The 25,180-nt window shown below is 38.8% G+C and overlaps 2 protein-coding genes across 2 annotated transcripts; both read right to left on the bottom strand.

Annotated features, from left to right (window-relative positions):
- Positions 1-1,773: 1,773 nt before the first annotated feature.
- On the bottom strand, positions 1,774-8,701 carry LOC137271956 (amiloride-sensitive sodium channel subunit beta-like). The gene is made up of 8 exons (XM_067804338.1): positions 8,544-8,701; positions 6,148-6,709; positions 4,835-4,933; positions 3,620-3,800; positions 3,074-3,133; positions 2,544-2,706; positions 2,201-2,292; positions 1,774-1,919 (listed from the first exon to the last, which is right to left on the bottom strand). Exons 1-8 carry the CDS (start codon positions 8,699-8,701, stop codon positions 1,774-1,776), a joined length of 1,461 nt encoding a protein of 486 aa, XP_067660439.1.
- A 2,714-nt stretch (positions 8,702-11,415) lies between these two features.
- LOC137272788 (amiloride-sensitive sodium channel subunit beta-like) lies at positions 11,416-17,732 on the bottom strand. Its single transcript, XM_067805180.1, has 8 exons — positions 17,575-17,732; positions 15,352-15,913; positions 14,706-14,804; positions 14,219-14,399; positions 13,947-14,006; positions 12,820-12,982; positions 11,778-11,869; positions 11,416-11,567 (listed from the first exon to the last, which is right to left on the bottom strand). Exons 1-8 carry the CDS (start codon positions 17,730-17,732, stop codon positions 11,416-11,418), a joined length of 1,467 nt encoding a protein of 488 aa, XP_067661281.1.
- Between the last annotated feature and the right edge of the window lie 7,448 nt (positions 17,733-25,180).

Below are 25,180 nucleotides of genomic sequence, written 5' to 3'. Positions count from 1 at the left end.
GTTTTGAAGAGTATATATTTTAAAAAAAAACATCCACTCAAATCTGCAGTCTATTAAATAATAATAATGAGTGTCTAAAAAAGCTGTATTCATCCATCAACAAAAAATGGCATTCCACTCACTTTTCAGTAGATATTCATTTTAATGGCTATCACTACGTGGCTCCAAAGATACGGGTTAGAATTCCTGAGTTGCCAGAATCCCACGCATGTTGAAAGAGGCAGTCAATGAGATAGGGAGGTCAGACTTGCTGACTTGGTTGATACATGTTATCGTATCCCATTTACGTGCATATGTGTTCATGATGTTGGTCATCGCATTGTCTGCTCCATACTCGAGTGTTTACTATATACTGGAATATTCCTGAGTGCGGCCCAAAAGTAAGCTCACTCGTTGACTTGGCTGACACATATCCTCGCATCCTAATTGTTTCAGTTGATACTCATGCTGTCGGTCAGTGTATTTTCTAGTCCAGAGTCGATTATTTACAGAGCGTTATTATAAAGCATAAATATTGCAGGCGTCGTCGTCAAACGAACAAACTCACAAAGCAATAAAAGATCGTCGCAATGTGACCTCTTGACACGTCAGACGTTGGTGTAACTTTGCTTTATTTCATGTGCGTATTAGCTGCTGCTTGGGTGACCTGGTTCTTTTGCATTACAGCAGCGGTATTTGTGGTGCATTGGTACCATGTGCGAGATCAAACTAGGGTCTTCGGTGTGACGAGCGAACTCTTACATCAGTAGACTACCCCACTGTCCCATCGTCAGTAGTCTACAGGTGTAAACGTGAGAACCGGGTCGGTTTACCAACATTTATACAGGACGTAAAACTGAGCAGAAGCTCTGCACGGTCTTGATAATGTCTCAACGGAGATGAAGTTTCAACAGTGTCAAACAGCGCACCTCAGGGTTCCCTGCCCAGTGCAAATACCTGTCTCACAGTATAGTTTATGGATCATGTGTTCAGCGTTATCCAGTTCGTACATCTAATGTGTAGTTCAAAACATTAAAAAATAGTCGCTGAAAAGCTTGAACTCTTCACCACACACTAGCCACCAACTACACCATCATAGTCGCCTGCCGGAACAAGCTCTAAATATGGTCATACGTATATGAACACTTGGATCTGTAAGCAAAACCAATAATGCGTGTTCCATGGTTCCTAGTAGTATGGTGATCTACTTTCAGTTGTTGATAATCTATAGCCCATTTTTGCCTGAATTGGGAATCCAATTTTAGAAATATATTCTAGTTTTACTTCTCAAATACTGTGATAGTCTTGTTCGTTTGACGTTCCTTCGTTGACAGGTTTTTATAATTTACATGTATTTACGGTGAATTTACAACTTGTTTTAGTCATGATATGGCTGAAATATCGCCAACCTGACTATAAATTTTAACTCACTCACTCAATAATACATGATGCTTTGAAGTCCATCCATAGCGTGTCACAGAGATTAGTAGCTATTGTAATCTTCGTTGGAGAAAGGGGCTGACAATTGGCAACGACCTGTTTAACTAAATACCCTGACTAGGTCAACCAGCCTTGCTTGCTGGAATATCATTGTGTTGTCTGTGCCGATCCTTATGCATATAAGTATATATACGTATGTGTTCTGAGCTAAAAAAGAACATCACCTGGCAGAAGCACCATCACCATAACCGACACATCGAGTTAAAACAACATGAAAAAAATAATAAATGTCAACCCAGCTGTTCCGGTCGTCAACGGCCACGTCCGAAAACACTCAAAATACCCAGATATTCTTCACTGATTCCAGGCTTTGACTTTGCCCCCGCATTTACATCTTGTCCTGAAGAAGGATAGGCAGGCAATGAGGAGAAACTCTCCGAGCTCTATGAGAGTCAGGATACTGGCTCCGAGACAGATGCCTATCTGACCTCCCAAGTTTCCTGGCAACACAAAAACATCAATGTGAAGGATAATTTTATTATATTATATAGTTATGTAGAGGACATCTCTTGTGTAAGAATGATTTACGTGCTGTCTGTAAACCTTACATACATACATACATACATACATACATACATACATACATACATACATACATACATACATACATACATACATACATACATACATACATACATACATACATACATACATACATACTGAGGTAGGTGTTTGAATATGAACTTCCATTGGAGACAGTAAATATCATGTGTGAACTCACCAATGAGTGTCTCGCGTGTGTACTTTGGAGTTTGCTCTGTCGACTGGACGACCAGGTCATCATAGAACAGTTTTATCTCGAGAAAGTTCTTTCTGAAAAGAGATTTTTTAAATTTTAATTTTTTTAAATTTTTACATTATGTATTCAAATGAATGGACTTTCTTAGTTTTGAGACAAAGCCTATCGGTTGCGTTTGGATAAGTCCTCATTATTTTCCTCAGAGCGTCATGCACGAAACACAATTAAACCGTCAAAGTTTAGCAACCTAAAACATCTTTGGTGGTTATAGAAACAGGGTAGGCTAGGTCCCATGGAAAGTGTGTGTGTTTGAGTGTGTCCTCACGTGAGATATTCATCATCTGGAACTGCATTGAGGTGCCGAACCAAGGAAGAGGAGACATCAGATGGGTATTTTGAAGATGATACCATTACATCATATGTTTCGAAAGAGCAGGGTAGTTGACAAGCACACAGTTTTCGAACGGTTGCATTCTTCATGCCATCTTCTGTAAAATGACCAGAAATTCACTTCACATCTATGATCAAATGTAATGTCGTAAAACGAATAGAATAGCATCGTAAAACGTGGGTCAAAAACAGAACTATCGAAAACATGTAACTCAGACATGCATACAATACTATTATACAATACGATCACATAAATGGCCGTCTAGGAAAGAACACGCTTACTAGCAAAAAAAAGTTCATGGGTACATCCATTAACAGATCAGTCAGCCACAAAATAATAAAAAGACTGTGATTATATGCTAAAACATGCTGCCAACGATGATGTTTTCCCCTTTATGCATGCCCATATCGTCAACAGCCGACAATAAACGATATGTTAACTACGATATACAGTTCCTTACTTACCAAATGTTGGATGATAGCATACCGTCCAGTTATAAACAGAACAATGTTGTCCAGTTGCTCCTAGAAGTGTAGATATAAGTGAGAGAGATTTGTAACCATCGAACAGTTACAGACAAAACATGTAGAAAGTGAGTTTTTAAAGAAACTATGAGCCGCCTAACCCGCTCAGCCACCGCGACTTCCACAACAAATGAAACTCGGACAACTGGTAGTCTAGACTGCGTACTTTGTGTACCCCTCTGTGGAAGTCGCGGTGGTGCTGAGCGGACTAGGCGGTTGACTTTGTGTGCTGGCGATTAGGTGCCTGACTCTGAGGGTGCGGGTTCGAATCCCGAATGGGACTCAAGCAAAAAAGTACTAGAATTTGTACTTTACTGAGGAAGTGAAATCCCAAATATGACATATGTTGCACTCTCTTTTAACGTTTTACCTTCAACAGTACAGGCGTAACTACATGCAGCTGGATAGATAAGAATAGATAACAATACCAGATGAGGTGATAAATTCACGGATTTGACTTGGAAGTGACACAATATGTTTACGTACGGTTGTCGGATATTGCCACACAGCCACATTTAGTGTATGCCATCTCTGTCATACACTCCCGAAGGCAGTTTTCATATGTGTATGTGTCGAAGTACTTCAGGGTGTTATTAAATGAAGGGTCTAATGTGTCCACGCACGTTCGATTCTTGAAAGCCTGATAGGGCGGCGGTAAGTACTGGTACTGTAACAGAATGTGTCAAAAGGAAAAGTCAAGATACCCTATGTTCCTTTCATAATATATTCCAAAACACCAGGATGTTATCATCAATTCGTCTTACATGCACTCTGTCCTGTCTGAAAAGCACTGTTATGGTGAAAACATCCGATTTTTTCCAGAAAGAACTCCAGAAAGTGGATGTGAGAACAGATTCTGATACCTTTCGGTATGCACTTACCGAAACAAATCGTACAATTGAAAAAAAAACCGCGATGAAACAAAGTCAGCGAAATAGGTGTTTAAACGGTTCAGAATTTTTTCCCCTATGCTGTGGGAAAAAGTGGCTTCAACAGCTATGCTGCGCTAACTCATAAAGCATGCGAGGTGAATAGGCTCGCGGAGCTTGAAACAGTATGCCTGCTCAGAGTATGAGGTCGTGACCAGTAGTATAATCTTGGTTGTCTACTCAAACAAGGAGAAAATCTGCTGGTTACATAAAACATACTGACTGTGATAAACCGACACTGTCACAGAGAAAACCTGATGTCTGGTTTATTGACACTTCCATGTCTGCCTGTCTGTCTGCTAATGACAATATGCAATGCACAACTTCAATCATTGACCACATGCAGTTTGAAATTAGCACCTATCGGGCTTACAAGTCATAAACGAAGAGCCGACTAGGTGTATCGGCACGTGGACCAACGGCCAACAGAATGGCTTCGTTACACTTGAGTGCACACTCACCGGCTCTGACTTGGATCGGTATCGCGACTGCTTCGTTTCGGGCAGGTAAACCAAAGTACAGAATATTGCACCTTTGATTTGCGATTATACGTTTATAATTTTGTTTAGTTGTGTTTTGTCTTAATCAGTGATGCATTTTATATGTCATGAATAAGTAATAACTGTGGTGTAATTATGTTTGATTTGTTTGTTTGCATGTGACCTTTAAGGATTGAGGGTGAACAGCCAATAACGTTAACCGATTCTGGATCAGTCGAACGTGTGGTAAACAGCTCTCACGGCTGGAAAACACATTTGAATTAAGGCCGTACCGTTGATCTCTGAATAGCAGCATTAGTTGTTGTACCCGGAGCTGCCAGGAAGGAGGTTCCCGCTACGTCTGGGTGGATACGAGGATCGTGCAGGATTACCTTTACAAAAAGAAACAAACATTGATTTTCCAAAGGCAATCAAGCTTAATCTTCATCGCCAAATGAATCTATATACGAAAGGAGAATTAGATACCAATATCATTCATACCATGATAATCATCCATTGACTTTCAGATCTTCATTACCCTAAGTATAGTTGTAGTATAGATAAGGAAAAACAAACAAACAAACAAACAAAAAAAAAAAAAAGGCAGTTGAGATACATCCCACCATCCCATCAAGTTAAATTATCTCAATTCATTCAGTCTCACAGAGCAATGAAAATACGATAGAATATCGATGATGCTCGTTTCTAACATTGAATGTTGGACAAGTTTGTGTTCTGCAGTAGTAGAGGGAATGGGTATAAAAGAACTGTGGTGTACCTACGTGCACATATCTATGTATTTTGAACCACTTTGTGACATTTTCTCCATTCCCACAGAAATCTCAAACAGTCTCTACTTCTAGAAACTACGTTTGCCAGGTATCGCCAATGTCTTGCTGACATGAATAAATCAAAATCTAGACAATATGTGTGTGTGTGTGTGTGTGTGTGTGTGTGTGTGTGTGTGTGTGTGTGTGTGTGTGTGTGTGTGTGTGTGTGTGTGTGTGTGTGTGTGTGTGTGTGTGTGTGTGTGTGTGTGTGTGTGTGTGTGTGTGTGTGTGTGTGTGTGTGTGTGTGTGTGTGTGTGTGTGTGTGTGTGTCGCCGGCTCGCTACAGCGCAAATACTTCGTTGTATCCTGTACACCTAGAAGGGAATGGGATGTTTTCATCGTTTCCAAAATCGGACATTAGTGTGTGGTAAATATAGAACCAAAATATATGCAAACAAATATCCTACATAAGTCAGAAAAATACCAAATACGGTAACATGCATCATACAGCAACAGACAAAAAGTAGTCCATCATTCACACAAGAGTAGTCCCTGCGGGTGTGCACCCCATTAGGAGCCTCCATATACAGTGCAACTAAAAAAAGTAGTCCATCACATGTCACCGCATAAAGTGCATTCTAAACAGAGGTATGTAGGTGAATGTGTATAGAACAATATTAATACAATGGAACCAAGCTACCGAGGGAAGCCTATCTGGTCAGACATATTTTGAACGATAAATATGTTTAAACATAAGGTAATTACTAGATTTAAAGTAAAAGGTAATCAATCGAATTAAAATACTCTTTGGGGAGTATATGTATCATAGAACGTACCTTTATTCCAGATGAGAGTTGAGAACCAAGCACATAGTTGTTCTGATCAATTCTAATATAAATGTTGAGATTGCTGTCGGGACCAGCAACTCGGACTGTAACTACATCAGAGGTATTCCAGTTGAAAGTGGCACAATAACCAAAAGTGGTAAACAATGGCTTCATCACCGACCAACACTGTCCATACCAAACGCCATTCATCCTACACGCATTTAACATCTCGTTCGGGTCCATGTGTATATTTCTCCACCAGTCAAGTGACTGACTCTCTCGAAAGGTAGGCCGATTAAGAACTGGGTTACTCCAGTTTAAAGGCGCCCAGAGTTTAAGCAAGAAACTGTCATTCCTGAAGAATTCCTCAAGATAAGGATCGGCTGCTCTTACTTTGCTCAGATTGTAGGGACTCAGATTGCAGAAGGTGACTGCAGGGAAAGGCACCTCCTCCAGGAATTCAACCTTTGTATTGGTGATAACTGGATATCTGTAGTAGTCCATCAGTTCCTTTGTTATGTTGAAGGACATATACGCTGCCATCGCCAGGATTGCAACTGCCCATGTTACACTGTAATGTGAAGAAACTTCATGTTTCGGCGTGATACGGGTATGTATACTATTCCAGCGAGTGTCGTGCTATAGGTTGACGCCACGTTAGAGTCGATGCATATCAGAAAATGGCTTGCTGACTTTGCACTTTTATTGGCAATCGAACCTTGTCTTCAGCGTGAACACTTAACCCACTAGACCATCCCACTGCTCCATTTACCATCCCAAAACGCGCAGAGTGATAGTGTTTGAAGGTCATATGAAGTTATTTTGAACCTCAATCAAAAAGTGACTACGGTATTTCTAACAAACGGTATGTATGTAACGTTGCAACTGCTATAGGAGTGTACGCACGTTTTTTTTTCTTTTCTTGAACTATATACAACTGAATGTTTTATAAACTTTCTTAACAGCTAAGGAAAACTCATCAGGTCGTTGAAATATTATATCATTATTATCTTCTTTAACATCGGAGTGAATGAGTGAGTGGGCTAAAGACAGATTCTACGTAACACTGGTAATATTTCAGCGACATGGGGACGAGAACAAACTTAGCATATATTGTAAATACCTTCATTGAGTGGCATTATATAAACGGAAGTACAAACCTGGAAAACGTTTTGGATACCAACTTCTTTATTACGACAGTGAGACTTTTCGGTTCAGATTCTTGTACCGTTGTTGTCATTATATAACCCTAGTACCATTAAACGCAACCCTCGTGTTATGTAAACAACTAACATGTACTTTTAGCTTAATAGTTATTCTTATGTGAATTGTGCAAGCTTATTATTGTCAAAACTATTGCTCGTGATATCTTGAAATAGAATTAATTTTGTTTCCCATGCAAATGAAGGTTATGTCTTAACTGTGTAACTATTATTTAGTGTGTCTAGTGATGGGTGGTTTAGTTATTACTGCCGTTTGATCATTTGTTGTAACATGTACTTCACTGATAAATCTTGCATTCAGCTTTCACTAAGTACTCTAGTAGTATTTTCCAAAACACCCGTCATTATACGGTAACCACTGAGTACCTTATATTACAAACAAACAAAACATAAACTAAGAAACAAATAAACATTACAATTATTGAAATAACTGAAATGAAACTGACAATATTAACCTAAATATACTTTCACAATTGCTTTTTTATCTAAAGAGTCTACCTCATATTCTTATGTTTATCTCTGTAAAAGATGTTTCGCTTGAGAAAAAGCACCTCTGGCTAAACACTCATGATCGATGATAAATATGTATCTGGGGAAACTATGTTTATCGAATACAACTAACACACACCATTTTCCGTCTCTCATTTCCCTATGAAAAGTAGTGCCAAGGCAAAATCTTATATCAGAATATATTTTATTATCCTTTTCTAACTTTTCTTTAATAGCACGATCACTGCTTTTGAAACAGTACATGCATTGTGTATGTATTGTTCGTAGTTGTGAGCACTTATCACTTATGCTATTTACGCTATATTCGAAATTTCCTGCTCGCTAAGAAATGTTACTTGGTATCCTTTTGAAGGACTAGAATTCCCCGAAAAGAATATGTCATCTCCCATTAGTCAGCTGGTCTATAATGTTTCTGCTTCACATGGCAAATGGACTAAAATGTAATGAGTTTCCATTGTATTAGTTTTCTCAGAATATGTTCATAAATCATGTTCTATAAACGTATTACAAGTAAATTAAAAGCAATCACATTCTAACCTTAACACTTCCGTTGATACGTATACATTCATTTTCTCAATCACTACCACTGACTACAAACCCATTGATTATTGATATGTTCACTATATTGCTACAATTTCTGAATGATCAGGACTTAAACTTTCTTCTACTCACCATCGTAGTCTGTAGTTATGTCCTGGGATGAGTTTATTGGCGCCATGGAAACCCGTATTCTGTGTGAAATCAGTCCACAGGCTTCTTATGTTATCAGAAAATGAAAGTTCATCTGTCCAAGCAACTTTCTTGTCCGAAGTAGGGGACCCTGCTGGCATTGTTACAACCCAGAGTTGGACCCACAGTACGGGGTCGACCGCTAGATCGCGAATGTTCTGGAAACGCTGCTGTCGCTATATCTAAGTCTAGAAATCGATGGGGCGTTACTTACCTTTGATATATCTTCGTTGCAAGTAATATTACGTAACGGGATTGGCGGTTTGTGTTGCTCTCATCGCTCTCATGCGATTGTTTACCTAGTCTGCACATAGCACATGAACATAATGTTACCATCAAAGGCTAGCGACATATTGGACATTGGAAGTATGCTGCAAGTTCTGACTGTCGGCTCCTGAGCGTTGGCATGTTTCTGGTCACGATCATGATTGCATCCAAGTTATTCAGTGCGCTCGGCAGGCAGGCACCTTTTCTTCACTATTTCACAGTAGAAAAATGCTGTCATGTGTTTGCGAAGACATTTCCGTCGCACATAAGATATACTGGACCAGAAACATATTTGGCTGAAACCCATACAGAATTCGTATCCACACTGCAATATCACAATGCAGGCACCATGCAATATCACAATATGTGAGTTGGCATTATAATGGGTTGGACTGTTAAAGTGCACATTCTTTTCTTTATTTTGAAGTTGAATCCCTTCCTAATTATGAGTCAACGTTCACAGAATATGGGACCAAATACCCAACTCTCAAAGTCAGTGATCTAACCCTACTCAGCAACCGAGTTTTCTACAGTGGCGGGCTTTTGAGAATAGCTTCGTGGATGGGTTGGTGAGATATTTTGGCAAAACTTTCTCCAGAAAACTTATGACTATGGTTTTCTACCTGTACAAATGTAACGTTGAATGCTTCAATAAAACCTGTAGTACGCCTAACGTATTAACTAATACGTTAACATTTACAAACCATGGCCCTTATTCTCGAAACGTTCGCAGCCCTAAAAATTCGTAACTTTGACCGTAGCCAATGTGTTAAGAATGGGCTTAAGAAGTTCGTAGGGCTATGACCGTTTCGAGAATAGCTAGCCAGTGTATGAACACAAATTTGTATAATTCCAGTACAATAACTCGCTGACTAGCGAGTCTGATGACCCAATATTTGATTCATCAGCTTTTACAACAAGCCCTGGGTGAAGATGGCGTGTGCTTCCATGTTATTTCTCTGTGTCAAATTGTGTAATGGAGGACGCTAATAACAAAAAGGACATATGTCAAATGATGCTGCATAATGTTTATTAATTGCATTTTTCGAAATGACAAATTGTACAATGTTTACAGCATGTAATATTGACGGGATTATAATTTGTTGTAGATGTCCGTCCTCACCAATCCCGTGCAGTATCGGATTTCGTACAGTTTTGTGAAGTAATAGTACAATCAAATGTAGAAATAGACATCTGCAAACTTCCACCTTGAAACTTGAAACTCCTTCAACTCACGTATTGGTATGTTTGCTGGGATCGACATTGCTGCCTAAGAACGTAGGAACTGTACGGTCCCTAGTCTTTCGGTGATCCACCTGTCGATTATTGCCTTGTTCTCTGTTGTGATAGTTTTGACGATGCTAGGTTTAAGTTTCACTGCCTGTTACTAAGGTTCTATGGATTAAATAAATTCTATTTCTCATACTGTCCTCGTCAAAGAAGCTCTGCCATTACATGATCCGTCCTGGTGCACTTAAATCGTATACAGTCTTGTGCCGATACTGTTTACTGTTGCCAGATGAAGTGAAAACTAACATTTTCTAAACAGTGTGAGAAATTAGGAACAATAACACAATCATGTACAAAGTTACCTCCTACGTTATATTGGTACGCATGCTTTTTGTGGAGACACGGGATTGAACGGGAGCTGTTCTCATTATTATTTCTGTCGCCATGCAAATTCAATTCTAACGTTTTCAGAGTGCATTTTAATTGCGTGAGGTTAATTTTTCAGTAATATTCCAGCTATATAGGGCTATATAACCCTAACCCTAACCCTGTAAATAATCATGTCTGGGCCATACAATACAGGGATCCACGGCATGTACGTTGATCTACGTGCTTGTGTGTGCGAAATTCCACAACTACAGAAACGTTCCATACGCCGTGTCGGTGTGCGGCCTCAACGGATGGTCCATGAATGTACGTGACACTCAACTGTGGTTTTGACCAGACAGAAAAATCCCTAAAACTTGAAATCATACACTCAACAAATATGCTACAAACTCCACCTCAGTGGACTGTTAGAACAAGCATTAAATAGCCCGATGTACAATTTTAAAGCTGTACAAAATGCATTTGCATTTACATATGGATTTGTGATCTAGACTAACAATCTCTGACTCTGAATTTGACTGTGACTTACAATTCTGTGCTCCTAAAGGCTATTAGTTCTTGCAGTCTCTACAACATTAGCTTTCTTTGTAGACGAGCAATGGCGTTGAATAACGGTTGCCCTTATTCATCCATCCAGCCCACCATCACAGTATCAAAGAAAACCACGTGATATAACTGTAACAGTCATCTATTATAACCAAACGTTACAATCAAAACCATCCATTACAAATTATCGCTTGATCGACCCTAGCGCACTTGTACTGTAAGCCGCATAACAGCACCGTACGTAGTTGTACATCACATGCCCGACATTAACAACACCACAATCGAAACACCGATGAAAGAATAAATAAAATCAAAATGCACAAAACAGCCCTGTAGGAGTGTTAATGACAAGGCCTACATGCCATTCAAACGACCTGCATATTGTTCAATGCTTCAAAGGTTTGATATGTCTGAGTTCGCCGCCGCGTTTACATTTTCTGAGTATGGACAGACAGATAATGAGAAGAAACTCGCCGAGTTCTGTGACAGTTAAAATACTGGCTCCGAGACAGATGCCCATCTGACCTCCCAAGTTTCCTGCAACACACACACACACAAAAAATGTGTAGGATCAGTAAAAGGTTAACTTGGAACCTAGTCTAATCACAGTTACCTCATGAATTCAGAACCCAAATGACTGCACCATCCCATTATATATTGGTCAGTAGTACATCTTAATACTTTCCTGCCTGGAGTAACTTCGTATAAAAATCCCTTGGAAATACTGAACATCACGAGTGCACTCACCAATGAGGGTCTCCGTTGTATACTTTGGAATTTGCTCTGTCGACTGAACGATGAGATCCTCATAGAAAAGTCTTATCTCAAGAAAGTTCTTCCTGAAATGACAGTATTTGTATCATAATAATATTTGTATAGCTCTTTCGTTGGCATATGGATTTGCAGCAGCCCAGGTTAGTAGCTGCCCCACAAAGACAGGTAGGTGACAAAGCGGCATTTAATTTGCTGGCAATTTTCTACCCATGCGGGAATGTTGACAACGAGTGTGAACTGCTACTTCACCGTGTACTATCTGTCTAAAACGCACAATATTCAGTTATATGGCAGATATTTCATCCCAACTTCCCCAGCTGGACAAATTAACATGAAATGAATTTCATCTCCGTTACTCGACTTTACATGACGGTAGTGTAACATTGTATCAGCTGAATCAAGATTTGTTTGGTTGTGAAGATACCCTTTTCTATTCTCCCCTCTATTGTGTCAATTTCTCATGTAAAAATGAAAAGCAGCTGTGTTATGCTTGTCTGAAAGTACAGTGTACACCGTTAGATATCTAACTAGCACCAGAGATCAAAACAAAACAACATCACGTTCTCAGGGAAACGTAACATTTAAGAAATACTGAAACATTTTGGATTTCAACATACTTTATCTTAGCCCACATATACACGTCGTTGGATTTTCCACACACATACAATGTGTGAATGCCATTTCATGTCTCTAGCCGTTACATTACATTGGAATATTGCTACAAGCGCCTCAAGACTAAACCCACTCATTCACTATTACTTACCATGCGAACAACGATTCTATTGTGGATGACTGCAGGTTCTCATATATAAGACAGTCTTAAGTAGTCAGAGACGAAGGTTATAGCTCAGTTCAACGAAACTACTTTTATCCCCATTGACTAAGAGAGTGAATGCAGAAGGACTGATTCCATGACGACAGACAAAATGAACAAGCATACACAGTGACCAAGACATTGTCATAGAATAAACATTGTCTTTGCTTTTATGATTGCTACATTCTTACGTGTACTCACGTTATATATTCCTCATCTGGAGCCAGGAAAATATCCAGAATCATGCGAATAGAGACATCGGATGGGTATTTTGAAGATGACACCTTCACGTTATATGCATCGAATGAACAGGGTAATTGACAATCACATTGTTTCCGAATAGTCGCATTTTTCATCACATATCCTGCAAGATGACCAGAAAATGCCTAAATGTCCTCTCATCTTTAACGTAATATGGCAGCAGCGATTAATAGAATAGAATAGCATTGTAAAACATTGGACACAAAAAAAACATACCAATGCCAAATGCTCGGACAAATGAGATCCTACCCTCAAATTAATAACATATTATTTTCATTTTGATTTCCTGAACATCCATTTGAGTTTAATCAACTGCCATATATCTGGTCATTTAATTATCTTACTATCCATGAATAGATCGATGGTATTGTCAGTGTGTTTTACATCATTTGTTAAAATTGCTATATAATTATTTTTCAGAGACGAAAGTTTCAACCAAGGGACTCACTGAACTTTTAATATAAGTAAATATATCCATTAACAATTCAATACGTAAGAATGTGATCTCGATTTCCCCTTTATCCACGCCCTTAACGCCAGGAGCATACTATAACGCCCTTAGCGTCAGTACCAGACTATGACGCCCTTAACGTCAGTACCAGACTATGACGCCCTTAACGTCAGTACCACACTATAACGCCCTTAACGTCAGTACTACACAATAACGCCCTTAACGTCAGTACCAGACTATGACGCCCTTAACGTCAGTACCAGACTATGACGCCCTTAACGTCAGTACCAGGCTATGTCGCCCTTAGCGTCAGTACCACACTATAACGTCCTTAACATCAGTACTACACAATAACGCCCTTAACGTCAGTACCACACTATAACGCCCTTAACGTCAGTACCAGACTATGGCGCTCTTAATGTCAGTACCACACAATAACGCCCTTAACGTCAGTACCACACTATAACGCCCTTAACGTCAGTACCAGACTATGACGCTCTTAATGTCAGTACCACACAATAACGCCCTTAACGTCAGTACCACACTATAACGCCCTTAACGTCAGTACCACGCTATATTGATTTAAGCCGCAAAGGATAACCAGTTTACGACTTACCATATACAGGAACATAGCATTTCGTGAGGTTCTGAATAGAACAATATTGTCCAATGGCTTCTGGAAACAGATATAAGTGAATGACAATTTGACAAAAAAACATTTTAAACAAGCTCGATAATTAATCAGTACATATAGCGAGGCAAAACATGCCTATGTAGTTAGAGTCAACTTGATTTCCGGACTCAACAGAACAATTTCAAATGAGCTTATAAAACCAAAGATAACTAGGCGACTTTGTGTTTGGTAATTCACATGACCTAAGAGCTTACGGTTATCGGATATGGTGACACAACCACATATTTTGTATGTTATCTTTGTCATACACTCTCGAAGACAGTTTTCATATGTGTATGTGTCGTAGTACATCAGGGTGTTGTTAAATGAAGGATCAAGTGTATCCACGCATGACCGATTCTTGAAGGCCTGGTAGGGAGGAGGTAAGTACTGGTACTGAAACAGAATATGTAGCAAAGAAATGTCAAGCTGTAATGTAAAATAAACAAGATTTATTTTGAAGTTTTGGGAAGGTATTTAGAAGTTGAACAAACATGAATACATGTTCGAACATTAGGATCCCGAAGACGTGTGAAACCCATTTCTCGTGGCCCCCGCAGCAGTATTGCTGGACTACTGCTAAAGGTGCCGTAAAACCCCACTCACTAAAAAATGAGAATACTTTGAGGTCTATACATGTATCTGCAGTTATCTGCTATCTGCCGTTTACAGATGGACGACTCATACGAATCTAGGGCCTACCGTCGATCTCTTTATAACAGCATTAGTTGTTGTTCCCGGAGCTGCCAGGAAAGAGGTTCCCGCTACGTCTGGGTGGATACGAGGATCGTGCAGGATTACCTTTCGTCATTGAAAAAATCGTTGATTTTAAAAGTAAACAAGCAAACAAACAGACTTAATCAAAGCTAAATATTTTGAAGTTTTGAAATATTTTGCTAAATCAATATACATTGCCTGTTTATTATACCATGCTGGATATAATGCCAAGCTTTCTGGTAGGACGGATTTCCTGTCTATGTAATACCCTAGCTAAATGCCAAACTGGATAAAATGCATTTTGCCAAATGTTCTTGAAACAAGTTATTTTCAAAGGCATTTCTCCCTGGTTATAATGTCAAGTACGCTGGCTACATGCAGGATAAATACTTTGATTGATTAACTGACATGTCTCAAATGAATTTAAATGATTTAGGTAGTCTTGTGAACCCTGGTGGGATACCACATGTGACTATACACTCTCTGTCATCTACAATGAACAATCAATCCTTGACACCTGAACCTTCGTTAGCATATTCTCATCTTACTCAATTTTGACGTTACATGACTAAAAAATCTGTAATTAGGTTCTAGTTTATTTCCTGTAATAAATTTATATCATGAAACGTACCTTCATTCCAGATGAGAGTTGAGAACCAAGCACATAGTTGATCTGATCGACTTTCACATAAATGAGAAGATTGTTATCTGAGCCAGCTACACGCACTGTAGTTACGTCAGAAGCATTCCAGTTGTAAGTGGCACAGTAACCCAAGGTGGTAAACACAGGCTTCATCGCTGACCAGCATGGTTCGTACGAAATACCATTCATCAAACACACATATAACATTTCGCCTGGGTCCATGTGTAAATTTCTCCACCAGTCAAGTGACTGACTCTCTCGAAAGGTAGGCCGATTAAGTACAGGGTTACTCCAGTTTACCGGTCCCCTGAATGAACCCAACGCACTGACGTTCTTGAGGAATTCCTCAAGATGAGGATCGGCTGCTCTTACTTTGCTCAGGTTGAACGGACTCTGATTGCAGAATGTGACTGCAGGGAAAGGCACTTCCTCAAGGACTTCGAACTTTGTGTTGGTGATGACTGGATATCTGTAGTAGTCTATCAGCTCCTTTGCTATGTTGAAGGACATGTAGGCAGACATCGCCAGGACTGCGACTGTCCATGTTACACTGTATCGTGTGTTAAACAATGATTCATTTTGTTTTCAGCAATTAACTCTTTTCATTGAAACATGAAATTATTTCTACGTGATACAGAATATACACACCATTCCAGAGAGTGTTTGTGTATGGTTTATGGCAGCTTTTAGCAATATTCCAGCAGCACAACATCGCCGAGGAACAGTAAAAATGAACTTCGCTCTTTGCACCCATGTTGATAATCGGATCCCGTCTTCAGTGTGACCTTCAACTCTTGGTAACCCCACCGCTCCACAGACAATCCCGCGATGTACATTCGATGTTTGATTATGTTACCTGAGCCTGAAGGGCGAGGGGAACATAGACAAACATCGAGGGTACATCAACCCACGGGCCCGGAGGGACCAGAGAACGAAGCATTTATCTTACCGAACACCTCAGTGTTAATTTTGAACTGTTTAAAGCATGGGTATCGGATCGTACACTTCAACCAACCTGAATCAACAATTAAAATCTTGCATGTTGCTGTTTTGTCCAGCAGTTTTTTTCTTGGTAAAGCGTCCGAGGTGTAATTCTCCTTCTTAATATTCACATGGACTACATTTGAATATTTTGTCAAAGTATGTCTATTGGAATACGACGAAAATCGTTTCGTAGCCATCGCCAGATTTAGCAGACGACACAAGAATAACCGATTTAGAGTTATCTCCCTTCCGTCGATCTGCACTCGCAAAACATCGATAATTTTCGTGCATCATTCGTCATTCAATGTTATTCGAGATAAAGATTTACTACCGAGAAGAACTGAATGACCTGTCATTGGCAGCAGGGTGCATTGAAAATAAAAGAAGCGCCCTTGGCCAAACGGAAAAATACAGAAGCGTATTAGGGCCACGGTGAAAGATTTCTCTGGTGTCACTATCTCCTGCGTAGGACTTACTATCTCCTACGTAGGACTTAGTATCTCCTACTATCTGCCTCGTAGTACTTAATATATCCGTTTTAAAGGTTCGGCTTATGAAGTGTAGTTATTACATTGAGAAATGTTTGGTTATGTAGGACGTTAGATAGTAGAAATATTTATGAGTCACTTTCTTATAAACAAATATATATGAGTAATATAAATGTGTCCCGCGTGTAATGTGAAAGACTCTTTCCAAATTGTTCCCGTGGCAGGTGCCAACCCTTCAACTAGCAAACACCTAGGACAGGGAATGATTTAGCTATATAACGCGATGACGTTTTTGCATTTTGGCAAAAGTAACAATTCAATTTTAACTGCATAAAAATTATTTACTTTAGAATGGACACGATTCATATACCATGGATGTTAGACGGGTTATTGTAATCAGGACATTTCCCTTGATACTATCAGTTATTCATATCTACTAATGCTGATGGGGTGCGCCAGTCACTACCACTGACTACAACACGAGTGATTCATGGTGTGTTCAGCATGCTGTTACAATTCCCCAATGCTCAGGATGCGAACCTTATATATTCTAAACTCTGTCTAAATACTACGATATAACAATTTAGAACGTTTATCACAACTTTTTCATATTGCAGACACCTAGTATGTTGATGGTATGCAACATAGATACTCTTACCGTAATTCTGTCAATCACTACCATTGACTACAACGCCAGTTATTCGTGGTATGTTCAATTAAATATTCTTTAACTACTCACCATCGTAGTCTGTAGTTGTGTCCAGGAGTGAGTTTATTAGCTCCATGAAATCCCGTATGCTGTGTGAAATCAGTCCACAGACTTTGTATACTGTCGGCAGATGAAGGTTCATCTGTAAAGGCAACTTTCTTGTCCGAAGTTGCGATACTTGCTGACATTGTTGCTGCCAGATACTGGACATTCACATCGTGAGTCTGTCAGATCGTGAATGTCCGCACACCGGTACTGTCGTAACAGCAATCTACCAATCAATTATGCATTGTTTATCTTTCTTTATGTTGTTTAGTCAGCGAGTTTGTTAACGAGACTAGGGGATTTAGTTGCTGTGATGGTTCTGATTCTTTTGTTTGAATACTCTACGTGTTCAGCATGAACATAATGATACCATCAAAGGCTATTGGCGTATATCCACATGGGAAGGAAGCTTTTATTTTTTGATTGGCAGGCCTTTGAAATTGATAACGTTCACAAGTTAAACGTTCACCAACTATTCACTTCACACCGTAGGTACATGAAAAAGTCCTTTTCCAGTAACATAATGCTGTTTGAATAGTCCAGCACTAAGAAGAGTATATAATATGAGTGACCATGTCATGCTATGTTTACGTGACGAGTAGTGAAATGTTGGAATTTACCGAACGAAAGTGAGACACATACCGACATTTAAACACGAATGTTGTGAATACAGTATGACATGGAAACGAATATGATATTCTGTTTAATACCAGAGAAATATGTATCATTTGAACACGAAACGAAGTGTCTCCTCATATAATGTCGCATCACCTTTATTGGCGGCGGAGTAAATATCAACGTAATTCATCGGAGACCTTAGCACCACTTACCGACAATTACCGTACGCATATATAACAAGAGCATATTTTCATAGACAGTTGTTTGTCAGATTTGATTTTGAATAATAACAGAAGAGTATATTTCAACCGTACGTATGTAATTCACAACGTCTAAACACCAGGTGTATTTCAAATAGCAACTTTCGAATGTAGAACAAAGTCAACACAAGACGTCAAGTACAAGAGCAAGAATGACGTCTTTGTTGACGTCACAAGTGTCATATTCCTGCTTCACATGACAACCATCAGACTCAACTCCTAAAAGGACTAGAATTTGTACTTTTTGGACAAACTGTAAGCCTAAACATATCATGTTACATCTGACCACTTTCTAAATGACATTTTGTAATCAAGCCCAAATGGTTTCCACCAAAGCACCGCAAGTCGCCAAAGGCAAAGCTGCAGGAGCTGTTTCATATGTCTGTCAACTGTTGTTTGTCCGTTTTGTTTGTCAGAGTGTACATATTAATCATTCAGATTATATTTTCAAATATTATATTTCCCTATTTTACTGAAGTCATTAGAACTGTCCGAGAGGGCCTCTCCCATATACCAGATTAATGTACACCAAATTATGTAAACTTTCACGGACTCTGCCCTTTGTTGTGTTATTTACTTATTCAGCATAGTCAATAATCGTGTAACGCTTCTCTAATCTTAAACTCTCAAAAACATCCCTTATTTGTGTAAAATGTATGCCAAAACAAAATAAAATCACGTTATCAGAAAACGCAACATATAAGAAATTCCGAAATATTCGATGGTACATAGATATCACTGATTATACTTCCTTGGGATGTCAGCTCATGCTTGAAGAGGCCATTGTAAGAGGATGCCATACTGGTTACAACAGCATTATTATAGCGTTCATATATAACTTATCTGATGAATCCAATCACCTACTGCTGTCGTAATAAATTACGGTTTATAATATTTTGAAAATAGTGAGAGGAATTACAACAGTAATGCACGATATACCCACAGCTGTTATGTACGAGTCATTTCACCTTGGGTAAATCCTCCGATCAGTAAATGGTCTCAGTTTAAGTGGTCTCAATATCAAGATTCTAATTAATCTTTACGTTTGTCCAGATAAATTAATGGCTAAAATCCTACTTCATACGCTAAATCAGTTATAACCACTGCACTATATCTCAGTCATATTACAAGCATTACATAAAGTGATACATAAGAATGCATGGATATTCACATTTAGACCTGTGAGCAAGTCTAATCATCTCTGACTCATTTCCTTAGAATTCCTTATCCAGACCTTCTCTGGACAATCGAAACGCTAGTTGTTCTTTCTCGCTGCCTCTGCAGCATTAGTTTTATTTGCAGACGAAGACTGTTTGACTTCGTAGCTACATATGTTAATACCCTCATTTATTTCCAACCTGCCAATCCTGACTGTATCAGCTGTAATCACATTTTGTATTTTACTACTTTTTGTAGCTATCAAAAAGACTGAAACATATAATAAATAACAATACAAGGAAATAAATGACAATACAAGGCGCTCCGATCCGGTCGTTAATGACAACGTATACATCCACTGACACGACGTGCATATTTTTCAGGGACTGGATTTCGAAGCTCTTCTAGCGCTACGACAGCCGTGAGTGTCATAGGTTAACATTAACTTACGACTATCTTATCGCTTAGAGAACTTCGAATAACTAGCCCCTGTACTTAAAAGGTTTGACATGTCTGACTTCGTTGCCGCGCTTACATCTTCTCAAAATGGACAGACAGATAATGGGGAGGAACTCTCCGAGGTCTGTGACAATCAAGATACTAGCTCCGAGACAGATGCCCATTCGGCATCCCGAGTTTCCTGGCAACACAAACACGGCGCCGTGAGCATACTGAGCTAAAATAGTTGAATTGGAAGCCTAAATATCGCCTAAATATACGCTGTCCAAACAGACATCTTGCTTATACAATACAAAAAGAACACGATCACATGATCAGTATTGTGATCAGTATTTACACACTTCATAAAACATTCCGTCTGTAAATTCTGAATGTCCTGAGTAGACTCCATTGTATACTTTGGAGATTGCTCTGTCGACTGGACCATCAGGTCCTCATATAGTCTTATCTCTAGAAAGTCCTTCTGAAATGACAATATCGGTATAGGTAGAAGGGAAAGGTTTGTCACCAGACGATCTAACGTTGAAAAGCAAATTGTTGTTTTCTGTATTTTGGTGAGGAGCTATTTTTTCTAACAAAGGCAAGTGTGAAACATGTCAAATCTGCCATCCAACAACGGACTGATTATGTACAATGCTTACATGATTATTTCCTTAATTTACCTTTCACTTCAACAAGCAGTTACTTAACCAACCTAACATCTCCTGATATGTGTGACGTAACATTTTCTGCATTTCTAAATTTTATTGATTTCTGATTTCATTGTTGGTGTATACATTACCAAGGTGAGGATATATTTATTCTTCAAAATCAAGCCCCAGGGTACAACCAAGTAAGTCAAAATGTAAACAAACATACTCTTTGAGTACGCAGCATTTCATTGGGATTTATGACACCTGCTGCACTGGAAAGTGATAATGCAAGATGGATGCATCGCTTAACACACTGAGGTCTACGTGTTCGGTGGTAGAATTAGTTGCTCGGAAGTGTGCAGCAACGGTAAGTACTGGTACTGTAACAGTCCACGAATAACATTCCCATACGTTTTGCTAACCAAAGGCTTATTAATAGCTAGGACGTTGAAATCATGAGCTTGTCGATTGAAACACCGTGAAGGTGAGGACTTTGAGGGTGAACTCTAGAAGTGGATATGGAGAGAGAAGGCATAGGAAAAAGAAATGGTAAATATTTCATTTAGATTTTTTTTGTCGCCACGCTTCAATTCATAAATTTTAATCATCATTCGAGGATTTACACATCTGTTTGAGACAATTTATTCAACAGAAATTCCAGACGGATAAAGTTACATGGGCGACCAGCTATTAACCGAGTTTCGACAAAGAAGGAGGTTCCCGCTGCGCCTTGATGGATACGAGGACCGTGGACTTTTCGTCATTGAAAACCCTATTGTCAAAAAACAACCGAAACTGCTTAATTACCATTGCCAAAGCAACTATTATACGTTTGGGGAATATTCATACTTTAGTTGCCATTTCACAACTGATGATAATCACTCCTTGACATCCGATTTTTTATATATCCATATCTTAGCCTACAGTCTATCAAAGTTCAGCATTAGTTTGATATTTTACAGATTGGTTGGTATGTTCAACATACCTTTATTCCAGAGGAGAGTTGAGACTCAAGTACATAGTTGATATCTGATCGACTTTCACAAAAATATGCAGATTGTTAGAGCCAGTAGTGTATCCACATCAGAAGCATTCCAGTTGAACGTGGCACAATGACCCAAGTTGGTAAACATAGTTTCCACCACCGTGGTTCATACGGAACTCCATTCACCAAACAAATACTTAACATCTCGATTGGGCCCCGGTGGAGGAGTTTCAACTAGTCAGATGACTGACTCTCTCGAAAGGTATACCGATTACGTACAAGGTCGTTCCGCTTCCTCTCAGCCCATCCAACAGAATGACATTACTTAAGAACTGCTCAAAATGAGGATCAGCTACTCTTACTTTGCTCATGCTACACGGACTCTGTTTGTGGAAGAATGGTGTACTTTGAAATGAAATCGTGTTTATACGTGAATCAAAATATGCACCTCGTTATAATTATTTCACCACCCACTCGTTTTAGTAAGTAAAACCGGATCTTGAACCTCATTCAAATGGTGCTTGAAACAACGTGGAGTTTATTGGCTCCATGGGATCCCGTATGCTGCATGCAATCAGTCTATAATGTCAGTATATGAAAGTTCATCTGTCAAGGCAACTTTTTTGTCCGAAGTTGCGATCTTTGCTGACATCATTACTATTCAATATTGGGCACTCTCATGGTACGACGCTCTCTCATTGCACAACGCTCTTGCCATAGATCAAGCTATCGAACGAGCGTTACTTATCGGTGATTTGTGCCATTAGAAAGTGATATAACCTAACGCGATTGGCAGCTTCAGTCACTCTGGTTGCTCTGATGACATTATACTATACCGGAAGCAAATCACGATAATGATCAAAGGCTGGGCACATATTTCCACATCAACATTAATATTTTATTCATCATTTCCATCTGAAATGAATATCATTTGCATTTTCTTGAGCATACTAATCTGTGTATCCCCTTCTCGGTTATTCACTACCCTGGCGGCTGAAGTGTTCATCACCTTTTCCCGGTAAATTAATGTTATGTACGCAGGTATGCACTAAAATACTTGCATATGTTGTTTTGGGGACTGACAGTACAGATTCCACCATTCACTTTTGTTGAATTTTGTCCAGAATCCAACACCTTCAAACCTTGCAATTCATGTGACTCAAGTGAAAGGGATATTTTAAAATTTCGAATGGCAGTTTTTACTGGTTACTGCGATAACTGTCTCATGAAAAAGTTTGTTTCTCTTGGCGCAAATAGCTGAATAATTACTGAAGCGGCTTAAAGCAAAATATACTCATTTATTGACACCGTGACATCCTGTGTGAATTCAGCCGAGAGATTGCGTTCTGTCAGAGTTTCAGAAGGGTAATTTGTTCACACCACAGTCCTCCCATAGGTGTTGTAGCACAAAACTTCATTTCATTCAACTATCAGATAACTAATCGAGCCATAATCTAGTTTCTAATGCGGTTAACTACCGTTGGTTTGTTATGTGCCTTGTGTATGGCTTGCGAAATCTGCCATGCATCAGTAAACGTAGTCGCGCAGCTGTATCATAACTATCAGTCATTTCATTCCTAACTTATACGGCACTTAATGGAAGGTGATTTTTTCTTCATCAACTCCCAGGTCTCATTTGCTGTTTTCGGTTTGACCTATTTTTACAGTACACTATTATTCGTGAAACTTTGTATTGATGGACTGCTGAAATTGCAATGCGATACAGTGAGCCGTGATGGTGGAGCCAATTGTCATTCCTAATGACTTCATTGATCATGAACTTAGTGTAAATACTGTCCATTGATTACGCTAACAATTAATTCAGGACGAATAACACAATCAGTATGGGACTAATTCGACAACTGTCAGTTTGTCTTAATGCAAGAAATGAGACGTTTGTCCTGTCATTTATAAACAATTAATATGTAAAATTTTCGGTCGGAGTTCGGTAATCTATTACATACTTAATTTAAACTTTATTAATAATACCCATTTCAGTTGTGTCACAAGAATTCCAAGGTTTAGACTATGTAACATCGTTTTAGAAGCAATAGATCTACCGAAATGATGCGCATTCTTAGATTCGATAAACTGGGCATGGTTATCAGCATTTACGCTTTTAAGAACTTTAGTTAGCATTAATACACTTTATTTAAACTTAAACACTGCATAATATTTATATACTCAGTATTATGCCTTCTCAGAATATGTCATGTAAACATTCAAATTTAATCGAAATATTTGAAATATTTAATGCTCCTAATGGCTAATACCGCATCGTTTGGTGTTGATTAACCAACTGTCCAGTTCTGATGCTGAGGACGGGCTTTAGATGGTACATTGATAAACAGCATTGTTTAAATTTATATTACCCCTTTGAACTGTCAGCCAGGATTTGGACATTCTCAAACGATGCCATGTTGATCACAGCAAATATACTAGTATTTAATATGTGTTAAAAAATGAGGATCCTCCGTTCGTCACTCAAAAGTGTCTATACGACCATGTTATTAAGAGTATTATTATATCTGCCATTATTTTCATATTAGACTATTGTTGGTTCAGTGTTCGGCTACATTTCTCAGTAATCACCATCACATGAATGGGTTGGTGTAAATCCAGCTAGAGTACATGTTGGCAAGGTGCTATATATCCCTGGATAGTGATAGGCCATGAGGTGCTGGGGATCTGCAGTATATTCAAACAGACAGACAGACAGACATATTTATTCAGTAATGTGGGCCTACCGGCCTATAATACAATTGACAGATACAATAATTTGACAATGCCACGTGTTCTTTTCAAACTTAGTGCTTAAATAGGGGTTTCAAAAATAGAGCAACTGATTTGATAACGTGTGGATCTTTAGACTGTAGTACATTTATCATGCTTTGTTCACATTGAGACATATCATTCAGCTGCGGCAAGTACCTTTTACGAATTTCACTATGTTTTGTACATTGCATAAAAACATGATATTCATCTGCAATCGCTCCACAATTACAATTCGTACAGATACACCTGGTTATACAATTGTCTTTATTTCTCCTGAAAGAAGCAATTTTAAAATTATGTAGGGATATACTAAATTTACAAACTACTCTCAGGAGAGACATCATTCAGCTGCAAAACATACCTTTCAGACTGCAGAATTACTTTCAGCTTATAGTAATGTGTTAAATAATGCAAGCTACAAATAGAATCATGCCAAGTTTGTTTGTACACATCAGTTAATCTGTCTCTAAACTGCCGTATAAACATATCTGCATCACCAACAGTTTGTATTATCAACACAAACGAAAACCTGTTCTAAACAATATACTTCTAATGTTGGACACCCAATTACATTTTCCATTTTCATCTATTTTTTTTAGTAGTACATAACATTCATATGGATACCGATTTACTTTCATTTGCAACAACTTAATCAAATACTTAATACATCGTACTTGAGTTAGTATGAGCATATCACATCTACC

Source organism: Haliotis asinina, chromosome 2 (genome assembly GCF_037392515.1).
Source record: "Haliotis asinina isolate JCU_RB_2024 chromosome 2, JCU_Hal_asi_v2, whole genome shotgun sequence".
NCBI classification, from domain to species: Eukaryota; Metazoa; Mollusca; class Gastropoda; order Lepetellida; family Haliotidae; genus Haliotis; species Haliotis asinina.
This window is presented reverse-complemented; position numbering and strand designations above follow the sequence as displayed.